At 40.2% G+C, this 19,660-nt stretch overlaps 2 protein-coding genes across 3 annotated transcripts in view; both read left to right on the top strand.

The window, feature by feature from the left end:
• polr1a (RNA polymerase I subunit A) overlaps positions 1-19,353 on the top strand; it is a 45,857-nt gene extending 26,504 nt beyond the window's left edge. For both annotated transcript variants that reach the window (XM_085132126.1, XM_085132118.1), the window contains exon 38: positions 3,039-19,353. The gene's annotated coding sequence lies outside the window, so the exon portion shown is untranslated. The remainder of the gene's footprint in view (positions 1-3,038) is intronic.
• The window catches only part of st3gal5 (ST3 beta-galactoside alpha-2,3-sialyltransferase 5), a 33,608-nt gene continuing 16,992 nt past the window's right edge, over positions 3,045-19,660 (top strand). The window contains exon 1 of the mRNA XM_085132290.1: positions 3,045-3,145. Within this exon, the coding sequence (XP_084988416.1) occupies positions 3,114-3,145 (32 nt within the window). The 5' untranslated portion in view covers positions 3,045-3,113. The remainder of the gene's footprint in view (positions 3,146-19,660) is intronic.

The following is a 19,660-nucleotide window of genomic DNA, read 5'->3' as shown; positions in this document are numbered from 1 at the left end:
AAGCGTTTTGTAGATGTTTGGCAGGAAAAGACAACTGTAATCTGCACATTTGTACTTTTGTTTCTCAGCATAGTATTCCGAGTTTGATGTCCACTTTTCTGGACATTTCGTGCAGTCAGAGATGGATGCACAACAGAAAAAAAGGAGGCTGAGGTTTGGGTGGAATAAATTTTCATTCAGGAAGTTGTTGCATAATAATTCAGGGACAGCGATGGGTCTGTGTGATGTGTTGTATTAGGCTATATTATTGAATCCACACAGCCCCGTGATGCCTACTTGTAGATACCGAGGATGCAGTGAAACAGCTCAAACTGATGACTTTATTTTTATATTTGCTTCTGGGGTCTTGTCTTAAGGGCTCATAGGTGTTGTTGTCACTGAGGACCAGTGGGGTCATTTTGGTGTGATAATCAGTTGAGTTTAGAACAATGATGCACCTTCCCCTTGTCAGTTGGTAATGTGGTGATGTTTTGGTCTTTGCGCAGGGAAATGGCAGCCTTAGATGGAGGAAGTATTCATTTATTAATCCATATCGCTGTTTCTGTGCCTGTGATGAGGTCCACTATGGGCAGCTGTGGTGGAGAGATGGCAAAATTGAGTCCTTTGGTTAGCTTCTTCTTTTCAGTTTCAGGGAGGTTCCTGTTTAATAAGTTCTTCACTAGGGATGGGTATCGTTTAGGTTTTATCCGATACCGGTGCCAAACCGGTACTTTTGAAACGGTGCCGGTGCTTAAACGGTGCCCAAACCGGTGCTTAAAGAATGGAAAACACAAAATTGGTCCAAAAACCTCTCATGTTCAGCTGTTTTTTTGTAAAAAGATAACAATGTTAGTCTTTTCTGCAGGTATACGGCATATATGGTATCACTCTGGGCTGGAAGCAGTGCTTAAACAATGGAAAAAACACAAACTTTGTCCAAAAACCTCTCATGTTTAGCTGTTTTCCACTTTTTCTTCGGTCATTTTAGCCTTTTTGGCCAGGGTGAAGGGAGTATCTGACATCAAACAAGAAGACAGCCGCATGTAGCTATGATGATGTTTGCTAGTTCACGTTACATGCATTAATTTAATAACGCGGTTAGCTTACTCAACGTAAATTACACATGAACAACATTAAGCTACTCACGCAGAGAAGAACGGCTGCTGCTGCCATCATCATTTCTGCTACACTGGCAGGGCTAGGTTCATCGGATTTAAAGTGTGACCTCCTTTGACAGTATCAGCTTAAAGCACTTGTTGCAGGCTGCTGAGTTTGCATCTTTTGCTGTGAAGTACAGCCAGACTTTTGACCGCTTTGCCTTGGGCATTTTTAATCTGTAGCTCTGCTCTAAAAGAACGTACGTACCTGGACCCGCCTACTATCCTCGAAACGTAAAATGATTGGCTAGAATCTAAAGTGTATCATTCCATACCAGTTGGTGGCGGTAATGCACCTTTCAGTTGTTTGCCAACCGCCAATAGAAATGTAAGGAAGAAGAAAGTGTATCACAGCTCAGGAAAAAAAAGCACCGAAATAAAGCACCGAAATAAAGCACCGAAATAAAGCACCGAAATAAAGCACCGAAATGCGCGCTGCTTTTCGGTCTGGTTACTACCGTTTATGTCAGAACCGGTGCCATGATGGCACCGGATACCGGTACCCATCCCTATTCTTCACCCACTTTTCCCGGCAGTCTTCGGTTGTGGTGTCTTCTTGTTCTTATGTGTATGGTCTCGGCATTGACTCAGAATTATAAGGTTTTGTTTTACAATGAGTGGAATCTCCAAAGTTGCCTTTCTTTTCATTTAATGTGTTAGAAACTTCTTCTTAAATGGGGAAGGGTAGGAGTTTTTTGAGTTAATGCAGTCTGGTTGATCTCACTCTATGGTAGAGATGGCACTATACCACTTTTTTATGTCTGATAACGATATCATAAATTTCAATATCTGCTGATACCGATATAAATCCGATATAGCGTATTTTATAATCAATAAAACTTTTTTTTTTAAATATCTTGCTGCATTTTGTATAAGTTCATACTCAAGTTTAAAAAAACTAAACTAAACTAAAGCTACTCTGTTACACCTGTATGCAAAAAATACACTGCACCCAAAATATTTAATAGTTCAGCAAAACTGATCAATCTAATAAACTTAAAGCTGCACCATCTTTACCATTCGGGTAAAGTAAACTATTCGGGTATTTTAAAGAGAACTTAGCAGAAATATTAAATAACCTAACTAATAGGGTTGCCAACTCCCAGCAAAAAAGAAAGGGAACCACCCCCCACCTTCCGCCTTATAATGCTTAATTGACCTAATCGACTTAATGCATGTGTAAAAAACAAAGTGCACAGAAATGACAGTTTAACTTTAAGTGACAGTTTAAGTTAATAACTGTTAATACGTTACAACTGTGTGGTTAGCCTGCGTTCTGTGGAGCACAGTGCACTAAAGAGTTGGAGTTAGAGCACTTAGACAATGTGACAGGTTACACTAATATAGTGCTTTTAACTGCTTCTGTTTTTGCTTGCTTTTAAGGAACAAATTATCTTACAGTTATTACACTGTCAGCTAGTCTCCATAAAAATAATGTGATCTTTATGAGTCTTTGCTGATAAGATGTTACGTAAAATTTGATGGTTGAGTGTGTGTGCGTGTGTTCTTGAAGATTAATTTTTTGGTCCAAATACGTGCTGCTGACAGAGAGTGTGACTGTCAGAGGGCATTCAGCAACATTAGCACTCATAGTTGAAGGGTGTTTCTCCTCTTTCCTTTCTTAAATTTTAATTATATGACCCCCAATAAATGCAGACACCAAAATATCTGCAAATTGCCAATACAGGGCTCTAGTGACTAAACTTTCAAAATAAAAGCTGTGTTTGTCCACTCATTAATTCATCTCACATGGTGACCTTCATACTGGAATGAGCTGAGGAAGATGCTCAGTAAAGTCTGTGTGCAGGAAACCTGAGTGTTTTTCTGTGACCAAAAACTCGAGTCATGCATAGAACGTTCACTGTTTTCAGTGTTTAGTAATGGCCATGCCTGTGTGTGCAGGTCAGGACTCCTGACAGCCAGAGGGCTTCAGTCTACAGCAGAGACCAGAAGACGTCCCAGAACAGAGAGACCAGCATGAGGCTTCAGATACGCTGGGCAGCACACAGGTGATATTCAGAACACAGAAGACTCCCAGTGATTTTGGTGGTTATATATGGAGGATCAGGAAAGTCCTCCATATATAAATACAATATTTTGTAATTTAATAATGAGCTGTGAAATAAAATATGCAAAAAGACATCGAAATGAAATTGAAAAGGATTGGTGGAAAAGAAAAAAAAAGAAGGTATTGTTTATTTATTTGACTTGAATTGTATTTTTAAAAATCGTTTTTTTAATGCAGAATTCAAAAATATGTTTTTAATTCAGTTTTGGTTTTTGTAAATCCCTTTACATTTTAAGAAATGACAAATTTAAGTTAAAAAAATGTAAATTTTAATACGCAACTAGAAAGTGCATTTTCTGAAGAAACTGCAGTGTGAATGCTTGAATCTGAATGTATGCACTGAAATGAATTAATTGCTGAATTTTAAGTTAAAAAGTTTGAATGAGATAAAAAGAAACAGAATTTAATCTGAAAACAAAAGTGCTGAAGTGCAAAAAGCTGACGTTTACACAGACAAAGGAGGTGGAAAATAGCTGAAAATGTTTTAAATGTAAATGAGAAAAACCTAAGAAATGAGAAAAGAAATTTTAGAGTCAGAAAACATCTGAATGAATATTAAAAGTTCATATTCTTTGAATCACTGAATGACTAAAATGTGATCCCTCCACTTGGATCCACACAGTTTTAAAAGGTTTACATCTCTGAGCTTTGAAAGACACGGTGTTGCAGAACGATGACGACGTTTTGAGGGTAAAATGATGCCTGTAGAGCAAACACTGTGGACACAGCAGCAGTTGAAAGAAGTGTTTAAGATGAATCTTGGCAGAGTGGCAGGCAGAGCTCGTTAGGCAGGCAGGCGTGAGCCTGGTTGCTATAGTGACTGCACCCAATGGCTCCATACACACGCACACAGACATGCACCTCACTTTTGCTGCTTAAAATGAACAGAAAAGTCAGCCTGAAACAAATCGTTCCCAAATGAAAAGTACACGTCGTATTGACAAAATTCTTTCACCGTGAGCGGCAGCAATGTCTAGTCTACTGAATTCTCAGTTTTCATGCCTGTGGAGTTTATTATATGGACTTGGTGACAGTGTAAAGACAGCCTGTACTTCTGATTTTCAGACAAACTTTCTGAGCCATTTTAACATTAGAGTCTATGGAAGAGTTGGAGGGAGGAGGCTGTGCATTGGTGACATTTATGAAAGAACCATAACACCTATTACAATAATAAACACATTGGATGAAAGAGGACAGCGATGGCTACGTTTTGAGGGTAAAATCATACCTGTAGAGCAAACGCTGTGGACACAGCAGCAGTTTAAAGAGAAGATTTCAAGATTAATTTTTTTGCTCCTCTCACTCTAGCAGTTGAGCTGTCTCACTCTAGCCCCAACATTCCGTCCCATACACACCCATTATAAACTCTGAAACGGCTGAAAAACATCATGAAACTTAAACTGGAACTGAAGAAAAAGTATAATAGATATTGAAAAGATAAATACAAGTTGAATAGTTGAATGTCTTGTCTTTGTTTTAAAGTTTGAATGGTGGCTCTATGTCAATGTATGTGGAAGTAGTAAGAGTTTAAAAATGAGTAAGTTGAATGAGGATTTGAAGGGTCTCCCCATTGAAATACATGGGAAATTTTTGTTGAAAAAAGTTGAATAATTTTAAAAATATAAATGTTAAAAATGAGAAAAATAGAAGCAGTCATGTCCAAAAGGAGAGGAATCTAACGGTGTTTGAATGGTATAGTGACTGCACCCAATGGCTCCATACACACGCACACAGACATGCACCTCACTTTTGCTGCTTAAAATGAACAGAAAAGTCAGCCTGAAACAAATCGTTCCCAAATGAAAAGTACACGTCGTATTGACAAAATTCTTTCACCGTGAGCGGCAGCAATGTCTAGTCTACTGAATTCTCAGTTTTCATGCCTGTGGAGTTTATTATATGGACTTGGTGACAGTGTAAAGACAGCCTGTACTTCTGATTTTCAGACAAACTTTCTGAGCCATTTTAACATTAGAGTCTATGGAAGAGTTGGAGGGAGGAGGCTGTGCATTGGTGACATTTATGAAAGAACCATAACACCTATTACAATAATAAACACATTGGATGAAAGAGGACAGCGATGGCTATGTTTTGAGGGTAAAATCATACCTGTAGAGCAAACGCTGTGGACACAGCAGCAGTTTAAAGAGAAGATTTCAAGATTAATTTTTTTTGCTCCTCTCACTCTAGCAGTTGAGCTGTCTCACTCTAGCCCCAACATTCCGTCCCATACACACCCATTATAAACTCTGAAACGGCTGAAAAACATCATGAAACTTAAACTGGAACTGAAGAAAAAGTATAATAGATATTGAAAAGATAAATACAAGTTGAATAGTTGAATGTCTTGTCTTCGTTTTAAAGTTTGAATGGTGGCTCTATGTCAACGTATGTGGAAGTAGTAAGAGTTTAAAAATGAGTAAGTTGAATGAGGATTTGAAGGGTCTCCCCATTGAAATACATGGGAAATTTTTGTTGAAAAAAGTTGAATAATTTTAAAAATATAAATGTTAAAAATGAGAGAAATAGAAGCAGTCATGTCCAAAAGGAGAGGAATCTAACGGTGTTTGAATGGTATAGTGACTGCACCCAATGGCTCCATACACACGCACACAGACATGCACCTCACTTTTGCTGCTTAAAATGAACAGAAAAGTCAGCCTGAAACAAATCGTTCCCAAATGAAAAGTACACGTCGTATTGACAAAATTCTTTCACCGTGAGCACCAGCAATGTTCAGTCTACCAAATTCTCAGTTTTCATGCCTGTGGAGTTTATTATATGGACGTGGTGACAGTGTAAAGACACCATGCTCTTCTGATTTTCAAAGGAACTTTCTGAGCCATTTTAACATTGGAGTCTATGGAAGAGTTGGAGGGAGGAGGCTGTGCATTGGTGACATTTATGAAAGAACCATAACACCTATTACAATAATAAACACATTGGATGAAAGAGGACAGCGATGGCTACGTTTTGAGGGTAAAATCATACCTGTAGAGAAAACGCTGTGGACACAGCTGCAGTTTTAATATAAGTTTTTAAGAAAAATTCCCCCTCTCCTCTCACTCTAGCAGTTGAGCTGTCTCACTCTAGCCCCAACATTCCGTCCCATACACACCCATTATAAACTCTGAAACGGCTGAAAAAAAGGATGAAACTTAAACTGGAACTAAAGAAAAAGTATAATAGATATTGAAAAGATAAATACAAGTTGAATAGTTGAATGTCTTGTCTTCATTTTAAAGTTTGAATGGTGGCTCTATGTCAACGTATGTGGAAGTAGTAAGAGTTTAAAAATGAGTAAGTTGAATGAGGATTTGAAGGGTCTCCCCATTGAAATACATGGGAAATTTTTGATGAAAAAAGTTGAATAAAATTAAAAATATAAATGTTAAAAATGAGAAAAATAGAAGCACACATGTCCAAAAGAAGAGGAATCTAATGGTGTTTGAATGGTTTTTCTACATTGAACGGTTTTGAAGGAGATAGACGGCGAAAAACGTACGGAAAAGAAAATAATAATAAAGATGTAGAAGAACAATACTGTTCACACAATACTATTAGTGTGAATGCTTTTCAAGCATTCACACTAATAATAAAGATTACAACAACAATACTGTGAATGCTTTTACAAGCATTCACACTAATAAAGATGTAGAAGAACAATACTGTGAATGCTTTTACAAGCATTCACACTAATTACAACAACAATACTGTGAATGCTTTTCAAGTGTTAATTAGTGTGAATGCTTTTCAAGCATTCACACTAATTAACTATTCAATATCCCGACATGCTTTGCCCATAGTTAGACATGAATCTGACAGAGAATAGCAGCGCTTTCCTCATTCATGTTAATCATTAAATGATTTGGTTTTCAGTGGCTGTGGCTTTTGAGAACATTAACAAAAGAAAGCAATAAAATGAAAGTTCAAAATGATAATTTGACGCCTTGGAGACGAATGTCTGTGTCATACTTAAGAAGAAGCTCCCACTCATTCTGATATTAATCATTCCAAACTGCTTACACGTATGTAGGCAGAGTCCCAGTTGAAACTTGCAGAAAACAGGCACAGCTTGTTCTAATTTTTTCTCAGTCTGCATGCAACGTTCTAACCTATATGAAGCTGTAAGTTCTTTATTACTAAACACATTATTATATATATACTTCATTCATTACTATTCTTTCTTCATTACTTTGCCATCTTTGCATGTAAATCACATGAAGGGTGTAGTCAGAAGCCTGATCGCCTCAAGTGGTTCCTGGTTTAGCTCTGCTGTTTGAAAGGACACAGTGCTTTCTAGTAAAAGAGAATCCTTCACAGGATGGAAGGAGAACACCTTGGTTTTTGTAAGTGGAGGCAGAATGTGCAACAATTAGGTGATGGTGGCACATACTATTCCACTTCAGTGCCACTTCTAGTATAAAAGGTAATTATTTAAATGACCCATGTGATAGTTGTGACATGCACAGCACCTGGTGGGTGAGCAGTGGTAGTCAGGTCCTCTCGTGTTTGCCAGTTCTTCCTTTCTACAGCCGTTTTGTGAAGCTTTATTTATAGCCCTGGCTTTAGAGTTACTGCTGCATATTTCTTATACCTGTGTGCTCATGTCCTGAAGATTCTGCCATCAAAAGTGAAACTGAGCTAACTGACTGATGGACCTGTTATTCTAGTTTACCAGGCATCAACGGTAGGGATGGGTATCGTTTAGGTTTTATCCGATACCAGTACCAAACCGGTACTTTTGAAACGGTGCCGGTGCTTAAACGGTGCTCGAACCGGTGCTTAAAGAATGAAGAACACAAACTTTATCCAAAAACCTCTCATGTTTAGCTGTTTTTTTGTAAGATGACAATGTTAGCCTTTTCTGAAGCTATAGGAGATTTATGGTATCACTCTTGGCTGGAAGCAGTGCTTAACCCTTTAAGACCTACCATAGAACCAAGTCCGCCAGAGTGGGGCGACCGTGGCTCAGGGGGTTGGGAAGCGCATCTGTGGCTCTCTGTCCTGGTCGTTGTGTCCTTGGGCAAGACACTTTACCCTACTGCCTACTGGTGTTGGCCAGAGGGGCCGATGGCGTGATATGGCAGCCTCGCTTCTGTCAGTCTGCCCCAGGGCAGCTGTGGCTACAACTGTAGCTTGCCTCCACCAGTGTGTGAATGCGAGAGTGAATGAATAGTGGCATTGTAAAATTCAAATTCAAATTTTATTTGTCACATACACACAACCATGCACAGTATGACATTAGGGTGAAATGCTTGTAGCTGTGCAATGCCCGACCATTAAATGACAGAAAAAAGTTTTTACAGTATTTACAATTTACAGGTTACTACAAAATTTACAAATTAACTTAGAAATTTACAGTAAAAAATGTGCAAATAGCAGCAAGAGATTATAAAGGTTATAAATTATAGAAAGTGTGTGGTGGTGCGTGTGGTGATGTGATGTGTGTGAGAGTCCAGTCTTATAGTGATGTGTGTGTGAGAGTCCAGTCCTACACCTGGTTCAGGGCCTGAATAGCCTGGGGGAAGAAGCTCCTCCTCATTCTCTCTGTTTTGGCCTTAAGGGAGCGGAAGCGCTTCCCAGACCTCAACAGTGAGAAGAGTCCATTGTTGGGATGGGAGAGGTCCATCATAATCTTCCTAGCTTTGGTCTTGCACCGCTTGGTGTAGATGGACAGCAGGTCAGGGAGCTCTGATTGAATGATGCGTTCGGCTGACCGCACCACTCTTTGCAGATCTCGTCTGTCGTGCTTGGTGCTGTTCCCAAACCAGGTGCAGATGTTTGCCGTCAGGACGCTCTCGATGGTGCAGGAGTAAAAGTTCTTGAGCACCTTCACTGGCAGATGGAAGTCTCTGAGTCTTCTGAGGAAGAAGAGACGCTGACGGGCTTTCTTAACCAGGGTGTTGATGTGACAGGACCATGACAGGTCCTGAGTGATGTGGACACCCAGGTATCGGAAACTGTCCACTCTCTCCACTGGCGTGCCACTGATGATGAGGGGCTTGTAATTCCTTGCCTGCTTTGTAATGAAGTCCACAATCAGCTCCTTAGTCTTGCTGATGTTTAGGAGGAGGTTATTCTCCTGGCACAAGGACTCCAGGTTCCTAATCTCCTCCAGGTAGGCCGCCCCGATGTTGTCGGAGATCAGGCCCACAACAACAGTGTCGTCAGCATACTTGACAATGGAGGTGGTGTCTGATGTGGCTACACAGTCATACGTGTACAGTGAGTACAGCAGGGGGCTTAAAACACAGCCCTGAGGCACTCCAGTGCTGAGTGAGATGGAGGGGGAGACTTGTTTTCCCACCCTCACTGATTGGGGTCTGTCTGTGTGGAAGTTGAGGATCCACTGACACAGTGATGAGCTGAGTTCTAGATCCGTCAACTTGGTGAAAAGCTTAGAGGGAATTATTGTGTTGCATGCTGAACTGTAGTCCACGAACAGCATCCTAACATAATTCCCTCTGCCAGTGTCCAGGTGACTCAGGGATGTGTGGAGCAGGTGAGATATGGCATCGTCTGTGGAACGATTAGTCCGATAAGCAAACTGAAGTGAGTCGATGGTGGCAGGAAGTGAAGAAGTGATGTGATCTCTCATCAGTCTTTCAAAACACTTCATCACAATTGAAGTCAGTGCTACTCGACGGTAGTCATTGTGGCAAGCGGGCTGTTGTTTCTTTGTAATAGGAACAATAATGGACTGTTTGAAGCACGTGGGATCCACTGCTTGGGCCAGGGAAAGGTTGAAGATCTCCGTGAACACCGGTGCTAGCTGGTCAGCACAGGCTCTCAGGACCCGGCCAGGGATTGCATCTGGTCCTGCTGCCTTCCTGGTGTTCACCCTCCTGAAGGTGTTCCTCACGACATGCTCTGTGATGATGAATGCATTGTCTTCACTGGTGCACTCCGAGCGCGCGCAGCCGTTTGTTGTTTTGATTGCTGCGGCGTCGAAGCAAGCATAAAACGTGTTGAGCTCATCCGCCAGTGAAGCGTCGGCATTCATCATTGAAGAAGCTGGCCGTTTATAGTCCGTTATTGTCCGCAGTCCTTTCCACAGGCTCCTAGAGTCGCATTGTCGTAGCTGTGACTCTAGTTTTCCCCCGTAGCTCCGCTTTGCCTTTCTGACCACGCTGTGCACGTTGTAGGACGCAGCCTTGTATAGGTCCATATTACCGGAGACGAGCCCTTCATTGTAGGCAGCGGTGCGTAATTTCAGAGCGTCGCGGATGTTTTTATCCACTCACGGCTTCTGGTTGGGAAACGTTCAGATGATAGTTCTTTCTGCTGTGTCGTCCGCTAGTTTCCCGATAAATCCCACAACCGCTTCCGTAAACATGTTGATGTCAACAGAGCTGCGCCGAAACATGTCCCATCCTGCGTCATCCAGTGCGTCCTGCAGCGCGGCCGCTGATTGGTCCGTCCAGTGAGCGACCTCCCTCCTGATTGGTGGTTGCTGCTTTAGCCTTTGTTTGTAAGCAGGCATGAGGAAGATGGCGGCATGGTCCGATTTTCCAAATGAGTGCGGCATCTTGGTGACGTGTTTGTTGATGTGTGAGAGCCTCATGTAGCTCACATAAGGCAGTGTCTGAGTCCGTGTGAGGCGGAATGTAAACAGTGCAGGCAATGACCGCAGTGAATTCCTGAGGGAGATAGAAAGGGCGACATTTAACGATCAAAAGTTCCAGATTGGGCGAGCAAGAGCGTGTGAGTGGGGAGATGTTTGTGCTGTCGCACCATCTGTTGTTCACCAATATGTATGCATTAAGTCCATAGTAACTACATTAATTGCAAAAAAGTGCAATAAACTACAAAAAAATTGAAAATCGTTTTTGTTTTTTTTACATAAATTTCTACTTGGAGAAATTTAAGAGGTTTATCCCTCAAAACTTTAAATACAAAAAAGTTTACAACAACAGGAAATTTATCTTGAGTGTCTTCATAGTTTTATTTTTGAGATACACCAATTTTTATATACTGCAGGAAAAACGAAAAACAATCCTGTAATGCAAATTTGCAAAGAAAACAGCATGTGCATCAAAATAAACTATTTCCAGCAGTGCAATTTGAGTTCTAAGCATCCCAGAAACTATTCAGAAAAGCATAAAGTCAAACATGACTTATAAAAACACCAGTATTGGCTTTTAAGGCCTACAAATAAAAAACGACATTTTTCGCGAAAATGACGTCACTTCCGGTTTCGGGCAGGAAATGGCGGACATGCGATCGTTCGCGCTGACGTCTGTTTCAATGTGAGAAGTGTTATGAACAGCTGATCGGATCGGCAAAGCGTGTTTCTGGAATATTATGTTTTTGTTCCTGCAAGCGCTTTTTATGCAATTTTTGCAAAGCTATATGTGGAAGGAAACCGTGACCTAGGACAAGCTGATGGCATAAGATGTAAGTACAACTTCTCTGGTTTCATATGCAAAAAAAATTATTGCGCTAGCTTACGTGGTTCCAGTTCTACAGGGATTTAAAAATAGTTACGCAAAATGGAGCATGCCCGCTCCAACCGGCTTTAAAGGGTTAATCAATGGAAAAAACACCAACTTTGTCCAAAAAACTCTCATGTTTAGCTGTTTTCCTCTTTTTCTTTGGTCATTTTAGCCTTTTTGGCCAGGATGAAGGGAGTATCTGCTATCAAACAAGAAGACAGCCGCATGTAACTACGACGGTGTTTGCTAGTTCACCTTACATGCATTAATGTAATAACGTGGTTAGCCTACTCAACGTAAATTACATACAAACAACATTAAGCTACTCACGCAGAGAAGAACGGCTGCTGCTGCCATCATCATCATCCGTCATCATTTCTGCTACACTCGCAGGGCTAGGGGCCAGGACTCTCCTCTTTGGGTTCTTGGGGGATGTTGCTAACTCCGGGTCCGATAACAGGCACCACACCCACAGTAGATGTGCACGGTGTGCGCATTTCTCGGCTTTTAACAAAATGTTATACGTCACCAGGTGTTTCATCAGATTCGAGGAGTTACCTCCTTTGCACAGTATCACAGTATCAGCTTAAAGCACTTGTTGCAGGCTGCTGAGTTTGCATATTTTGCTGTGAAGTACAGCCAAACTTTGACCACTTCGCCTTGGGCATAATGGCACCGGATACCGGTACCCATCCCTAATCAACAGACACCAGGCGGATCTGCCCTCAACATTTAAATACCAATGGACTTTAACAGCCCTGCTCCTTTATAGAGAAATTCACTATTTCTGCCATTACTGGATAGAAAAAGATGAATGTGATTTACAGAAAAACTGTTCTTTAATATTTTATTTTGAACTAACATCAGCCTTCACTGATAGATGCTGGCTCTGTTAAGCTGTGGCAGAGATGTTAACCTAACCTAGAGTCAGAATTCAGTGTCAGTAAATGTTACTGAACAGTTACTGTTACTGACATATTTCTAAGTCTGTATTGAATGTAAAGGAAAACATATTGTAAGATGGATAAACTGGATAAGCTACACTGAAATATTTCAGTGTAGCTTTGGGATGATGACTTGTCATCAGTAATGATTACAGATCGTGTTGCGATAAAATAAGCCACCGTGAATGGAAAACATATCCAGTTAGTATACGGCGAGAAATGAGCTGGAGTTGAACTTGAACCGGGTCTGATCCAGTTTATTAGCTTTTTAAATTTCATATCCATCCTGACTTGCAAGTGTACTCTGACCTGGGGGTGGTGTGCCAAGCCTTTTGTACCTTCAGGTGGATCCAGTTCTAGGTCAAACCACTGACCCACATAGCAAGCAGGTCTGTCGCTACATCTGGTGTCAAGCCGGCACTGCTGGTTGACTTCTTGCATGGTAAGTGGTATGTCATCCAGATATAGGCCAGGCTTGGCATAGATGGCACTGTCTATGCCAGTGGTTCCCAAACTTTTTTTGCTGGGCCCGCCTTTGTTTTGCAAGAAAAATGTTCGCGCCCCCCCCCCCCCGCGTGCACATGCACAAACGCATCCTCCAACCACACACACCCATATTTTGCTCCATTGCGGTTTATTTCACACCTCAAACATTTAGTAAACAATTAAGCAAATACAAGTAATCTGCAATAAATTACAGGTAGTAAGGAAATAAACTACTAACTCTTTTACACTACGTCCACACCTACACGGGTATTTTTGAAAACGCAGCTGTTTGTATGTGTTTGGGCCTTTCGTCCACACGTAAACAGCGTTTCGAATCACCGAAAACTGAGCTTTTTTAAAACTCCTTTTGTCACAAACTGGTAGTAGGAACTAGGGCTGGGTATCGTCACTGATTTCTAGAATTGATTCGTTTCCGATTCACAAGGTCCCGGATCGATTCGATCCACGATTCGATTCGATTCAACTCAATTCGATTTGAATCTGGGAAATTTTGACAGTCAGAAATATTATAATTCAGATCAGTACATTTACATATTTTTGTATCTATAAAAAGGAAGCTGACACACCCAAGACTTTATCAAAGGTGTGAGCATCACAGCAGATGCCTTTGTGTCAAAATAGCTGAAGATAAAACACAGAAAAACATGAAGGTGATTTTCCTGGCCTGGGATATTTATAAAAATATTCTGCAGTACATCGAAAAAGAAAGAAAACCATTAATCAACATATGAACGTTACCTCTGACGTTACAGCGGTTTTATTAGAGACACAGCTATGCGTTTTGCATTTTGCATAATTTTAAAAAGTTTACATTTGTTCAGAAGCCTATTGAACGGCAGAAATTAGGTTTTCTTTTCGGAAGTTTATGTGAAGCGTAGTTTGGATCTTCTTTTGCTGCTGGTTCGGTCAATATTGTTTGGAGAGAGATAAAACTAACAGCTTTATGATCAGCGCAAAAAGGGCGTGAACACAAAGCGCAGACCCGCCGACAGATCAGCCTCGACCGTGTCCGTGCCGTCAGCTGAGAAAGGCGACATCTCACTGATTTTGATCCGCGGGTCCGCGCTGTGTGTTTAAGTCTTTGTGCAGAATCCGTGTACCTGCTCTCATTTACTGTCTTAGCTGTTTGGTGGTTATTGAAATTTTGTGATCTTTCACCTGAGATTCTGGCATTTCGGGCAAAATAAATTTCTATTAAAAAAATCGATTCAGGATTTTAATGAAATTCACGTTATCCAAGCTAGAATCTATTTTAATCGATAAATCGATTATAAAAACCCACCCCTAGTAGGAACTGAAGAGCAGAGCGGTTTGACGTCTCCAAAAACAGTTTATTTACAGCACCAGTGCACGATATATACAGTGAAGGGAAAATCCAAACTCCAGGGAATCACGGGGAAGCTCTCTCACACTCGCTCACATCTTCTTGCCCAAACTCACACATGCTCACACGGCAGGGAGGTCATAGGTCCAGGAAGGAAAGTCTGTAGCAGAGGAAAAGGAAGTCACTCACAAATCACGAATCACAAGAATACTAAAGCACAGGTTCACAGGAGCCGGGAGAATCACTAACGTCTGTAGTACAATCATCCAGCGACGAGAGGATCTGTGTTCCAGCCTCAAATAGTGCTCCAGGTGATGACAGCTGATGGTTGTCAGGTGTGTGGGCCAAGGGTGGGAGCCCACAGTGAGTCCACCCAGGCAGAGAGAGAGTGAGAAAAACAAACAACACATGTAGCCTTGTGGGGCCGGCCGGGCAGGCATGGAGACCATGACACCTTTTTTGCGTTTACGTGTGGACGAGGAATACAGAGTTCGTCACGCAACGTCGGCAAGACACTTCACCTACCGCCTACTGGTGATGGCCAGAGGGGCCGATGGCGCAATATGGCAGCCTCACTTCTGTCAGTCTGCCCCAGGGCAGCTGTGGCTACAACTGTAGCTGGCTCCACCTGTGTGTGAATGAATAGTGGAATTGTAAAGCGCTTTGAGGGTCCCGAAAAGCGCTATATAAATGCAATTCATTATTATTATTTACACACTTACATACACACATGCAGTTACTGTCCCTCTATTTACAAAGGCAGAGGCATCACGGTGTAATTATTTTACATGTAGTTGTTTTTTTCCTGCGTAATAATATTCAACATTGCTATCAATACATTTTTCAAAAAATGCCTCTCTGTGCAAAGTGGGTTTAAAAACATAAACAACTGTGGGATCCTGTTTGTCTGTGATTTAAACAACCCAGCGCTGCTCCCGACGAAGGGAAAACCAATTCTGCAGGGGAGACCTACCTCGGCAATTGTGCAGGTGAAACCAAAGGGAAGATTTGCTTCATCATATTTTCTAGTCTTTGGCTTAGAATGAAGTTGGTTTGCAAACATATTCAGCGATGCTTCATCTTCTGCTTTGCGTTTGTGTGGGTGCCCCGTGCTAGCAGTGTCCAAGCATTTTGTTTTTTTCCCCCCTTTTCATACCGCGCCCCCCCTGCAATGGCTCTGCAGCCCCCACACTTTGGGAAGGTCTGGTCTATGCGATGGTATGCCATATCTGGCCCGATTATGGTATTAAGCTGGCACTTGTGACTGACTGGTGTTATGGCAGGGTGTATGTCAACCAGATGTGGGCCAGGTCTGGCAATGATGCACTATTTTTTTTTTTTTGTCTGTAAAGATCTTTATTTATTTAAATTTTTTTTTTTTTTCACAAATCATGGTCACAATACATAATGGAAACATTGCCATTATACACAAAAAACAAAACAGAACAAACAAACAAACAAACAAAAAAGAAACCCCCCCTCCCTCCCCACCCGAGACTCATGTAAAGAGAAACAAAACAAAACAAACAAAAAATGTATGTCACACATCTGGAAAATACGTTTTTATATAGTCAATAAATGGGTTCCAAGTCGCAGAGAATTTTTGTTGTGATGGGAGAACTCTGTATCTAAGTTTTTCCAGTGGTAAAAAGAAAAGCACCTCCTTTAACCATTGTATCTATGAAGGAGCCTTATCAGACTTCCAGTGGAATAGAATAAGTCTACAGGCAAGCAATGTAGCAAATGCTATGGCATTTTCCTGAGATTTACTCATTTTGTATTGAGATGGCATAACTCCAAAAATGCCAATGCGGAAATCAAGCACTAAGTTCTGCGCACTGATATGAGATAATGCTTTAAATATATTTCCCCAGTAATTATCCAGGTTCGGACAAGACCACATCATGTGACCTTCATTTGCTGGATTATGTCCACACCTGGGACAGGCAGGATCGACTTCTGGGAAAAATTTTGAAAGCCTCTCTCTTGTATAATGAAGACGATGAAGAATTTTAAACTGAATTAAACCATGGCGAATGCAAAGGGAGGAAGTATGTATACGATTTAAACAAGATCTCCACTCATCATCAGATAAATCCACCCCAATGTCTTTTTCCCAATTATTTTTAGTTTTTTCCCAAGTAATAGGCCTTAAGCTCTGTATCAGTTTGTATATGACAGAGATTCTCCTTTTGCCAAAAGGATCTATTTCCAAAATGGTATCCACTTGATTTTTAGGAGGTAGGTACGGGAAAGAAGGAAACAATGTTTTTGCAAAACTTCGTATTTGCAAGTATCTAAACATATGTGAGGTTGGTATATTGTAATCTCTCATCAGAGCGTCAAAGGTGTTAAAAGTTTCTCCTGAAAATAAATTGTAAAAAAACTTCAAACCATTATTATGCCAAATTTGGAATGCTTTATCTGAAATGGATGGCAGAAAAAAAGGGTTAAAAGCAACAGGGAAAAAATTACTAACTTGTTGCAAACAGAAGTGCCTTCTGAATTGAAGCCATATTTTAATAGATGTTCTTACAACTGGATTTGTTATTTTCTGGATTAGACATCAGTTCCATTTTTACCCAAGCCTCACCCTCGCTGTTCTCATAAACATATTTCCAGTGCAATAATTTGGTGATATTAGCCACCCAGTAGTAAAAGATAAAATTTGGCAACCCTAGCCCACCAGCCTCTTTTGATACTTCCAAATATGTTTTTTCTATTCTGGGATTTGAATTTTTCCAAATAAATGTTGCTATTAATCTGTCTAAATCTTTGAAACTTGATTTGGTTATAAAAACAGGAACCATTTGGAAAACAGAGAAATTTTGGTAAGACTGCCATTTTAACTATATTTATTCTGCCTGCTAATGAGATTGGAAGTGTTGCCCATTTTTTAAAATCTTGCAATGTTTGTTCTAACAAAGTGTCAAAATTATAAATCCGCAACTCATTCATTGTGCGGGTTATATTTATTCCCAAATATTTAAACGTTTCTTTTTCTAATTTAAAAGGGAAGGCAGAGAAATCGTGCTCTATGTTATTAATAGGGAACAGTAGGCTTTTTGAATAGTTCAATTTGTATCCAGATATGCATCCGAAGTGGTCTAATACCTTAAACAATTTAGGGATTGATGCCGTTGGATTAGATATATAAAGCAATAAATCGTCTGCATACAATGATACTTTGTGCATTGTCCCGTCCCTAGAGATTCCGGCAACCTGACTGTCCTCCCTAAGAGTGATAGCTAAAGGTTCGATTACTGAGTTGAAAAGATAGGGAGATAAACTACAGCCGTGCCTGCAGCCTCTGCCAAGCTGAAAAATGTCAGAGGTTACATTATTTGTCCTCACTGCTGCAACTGGAGAAGAATACAGTATTTTAATCCATTTTCGAAACAATGGGCCAAATTCAAATTTATTTAGGACCGCATGAAGATATGGCCATTCTATACGATCGAAGGCCTTTTCTGCATCAAGAGAAATTATTATTTCTGATTTTTCTTTTGGTTCTGATGCATATAAAATATTAAATAGGCGGCGCATATTATAAAATGACTGTCCCCCTGGTATAAAGCCGGTTTGATCAGGATTAATAATTTTTGGCAGTATAAGATCAATTCTATTAGCTAAGATTTTTGTGAGAATTTTGTAATCACAATTTAAGAGGCTCACCGGTCTGTAGGAGCTGCATTGTGAGGGATCCTTACCCTTTTTGTACAGCACAGAAATTATGGCTTGTTTCATAGTATCTGGTAATTTCTCTTGAAAGAATATTTCCTGGTACACATCTTTGAGTATTGATGCTAGTTTGTCTATAAACATTTTATATAGTTCAATAGGGAAACCATCAGGTCCCGGTGCCTTGTTACTTTGCATTGATTTAATTACTTCGACAATTTCACTGATGGTTATCTCTCTATCAATTTCTGTTCTGTCATTTACAGATATTTGTGGAATTGGTAATCTATCAAGCATTTCAGCAACCTTTTTTTCATCAACCGGATCTGAAGTATAAAGATTGGAATAGAACATTTTAAACTGGTCATTAATGGTTTTCGGATCGGACGTCTTTTCTCCAGAGGTTTTACAGATTTCAGAAATCGTGTTAGCTGATATGGATTGCTTAATTTGATGTGCCAAAAGTTTTCCGGCTCTTTCCCCATGTACATAGAACTTTTGCCTTGATTTGAAAAATAAACGTTCTGTTTGCTGAATGGACAGAATTTTGTATTCTGAATTTAGTAATAATTTTCTCTTATAGAGGTCTGGTGTTGGATTTTCTGCATATAAGCCATCAATCTCTTTTATACTGTTGGCTAGGTTGTTCATTTGTTGTAAGTTTTTCTTTTTTTGAAATGAAACATATGAAATTATCTGGCCTCTAAGATAGGCCTTTAATGCCTCCCATACAACAGTCATTTTCATCCCTTGGGTTTGATTTGTCTCTAAGAAAAACTGTATTTGCTCAGAGACCACTTTTTTGAATGAGTCTTTAGTTAGGAGTAAAGGATCAAGTCGCCAGGCCATTTTTTGACTTGGGCGTTCATAAAAATTTACATCCAATTGTACTGGACTATGGTCTGAAATAACAATAGAGTTGTATTGGCAACCTAAAACCTTGGGAAGAATTCTATTATCTACAACAAAAAAATCTATCCTTGAGTATGACCGGTGCACTGGTGAAAAAAATGAGAATTGTTTAGATGTTGGATTTTTGTTCCTCCAGGGGTCAAAAAAAGCATAAGATTGCATAAAGGATTTTAGAACATTACCCGCTTTTGAAATTTTGCTATCAGGTTTAGGATTAGATCTATCAAGTTGAGGATTAAGCACGCAGTTAAAGTCACCACCCAGAATCAAATGGGACTCTGTTAAATCTGGCAGGTGTTTTAAAAAGGTACAATAAAAATTTGGGTCGTCCCAGTTTGGTCCATATACATTTGCAAGAATTACTTGTTTCCCATACAACCTGCCCTGTATAATAATATATCTCCCTCTGGTATCCGCCACAGTTGATAGTGGAATAAATGGAATCCCCTTCCTAATTAGAATAGCCACACCCCGTGATCTATCCTCAAATTTTGAGCTAAATATTTGGCTTATCCATGTTTTTTTTTAGTTTAATTTGTTCACTTGATCGGAGGTGTGTTTCCTGCAGATATACAACGTCGGATCTCAATGATTTCAAATGAGTAAAAACCCTTGTGCGTTTAACCGGATTATTTATACCTTTAACATTC

Source organism: Neolamprologus multifasciatus, chromosome 2 (assembly GCF_963576455.1).
Source record: "Neolamprologus multifasciatus chromosome 2, fNeoMul1.2, whole genome shotgun sequence".
Taxonomy (NCBI): Eukaryota; Metazoa; Chordata; class Actinopteri; order Cichliformes; family Cichlidae; genus Neolamprologus; species Neolamprologus multifasciatus.
The sequence above is the reverse complement of the archived record's forward strand: the minus strand, read 5'-3'. Positions and strand labels throughout refer to the sequence as shown.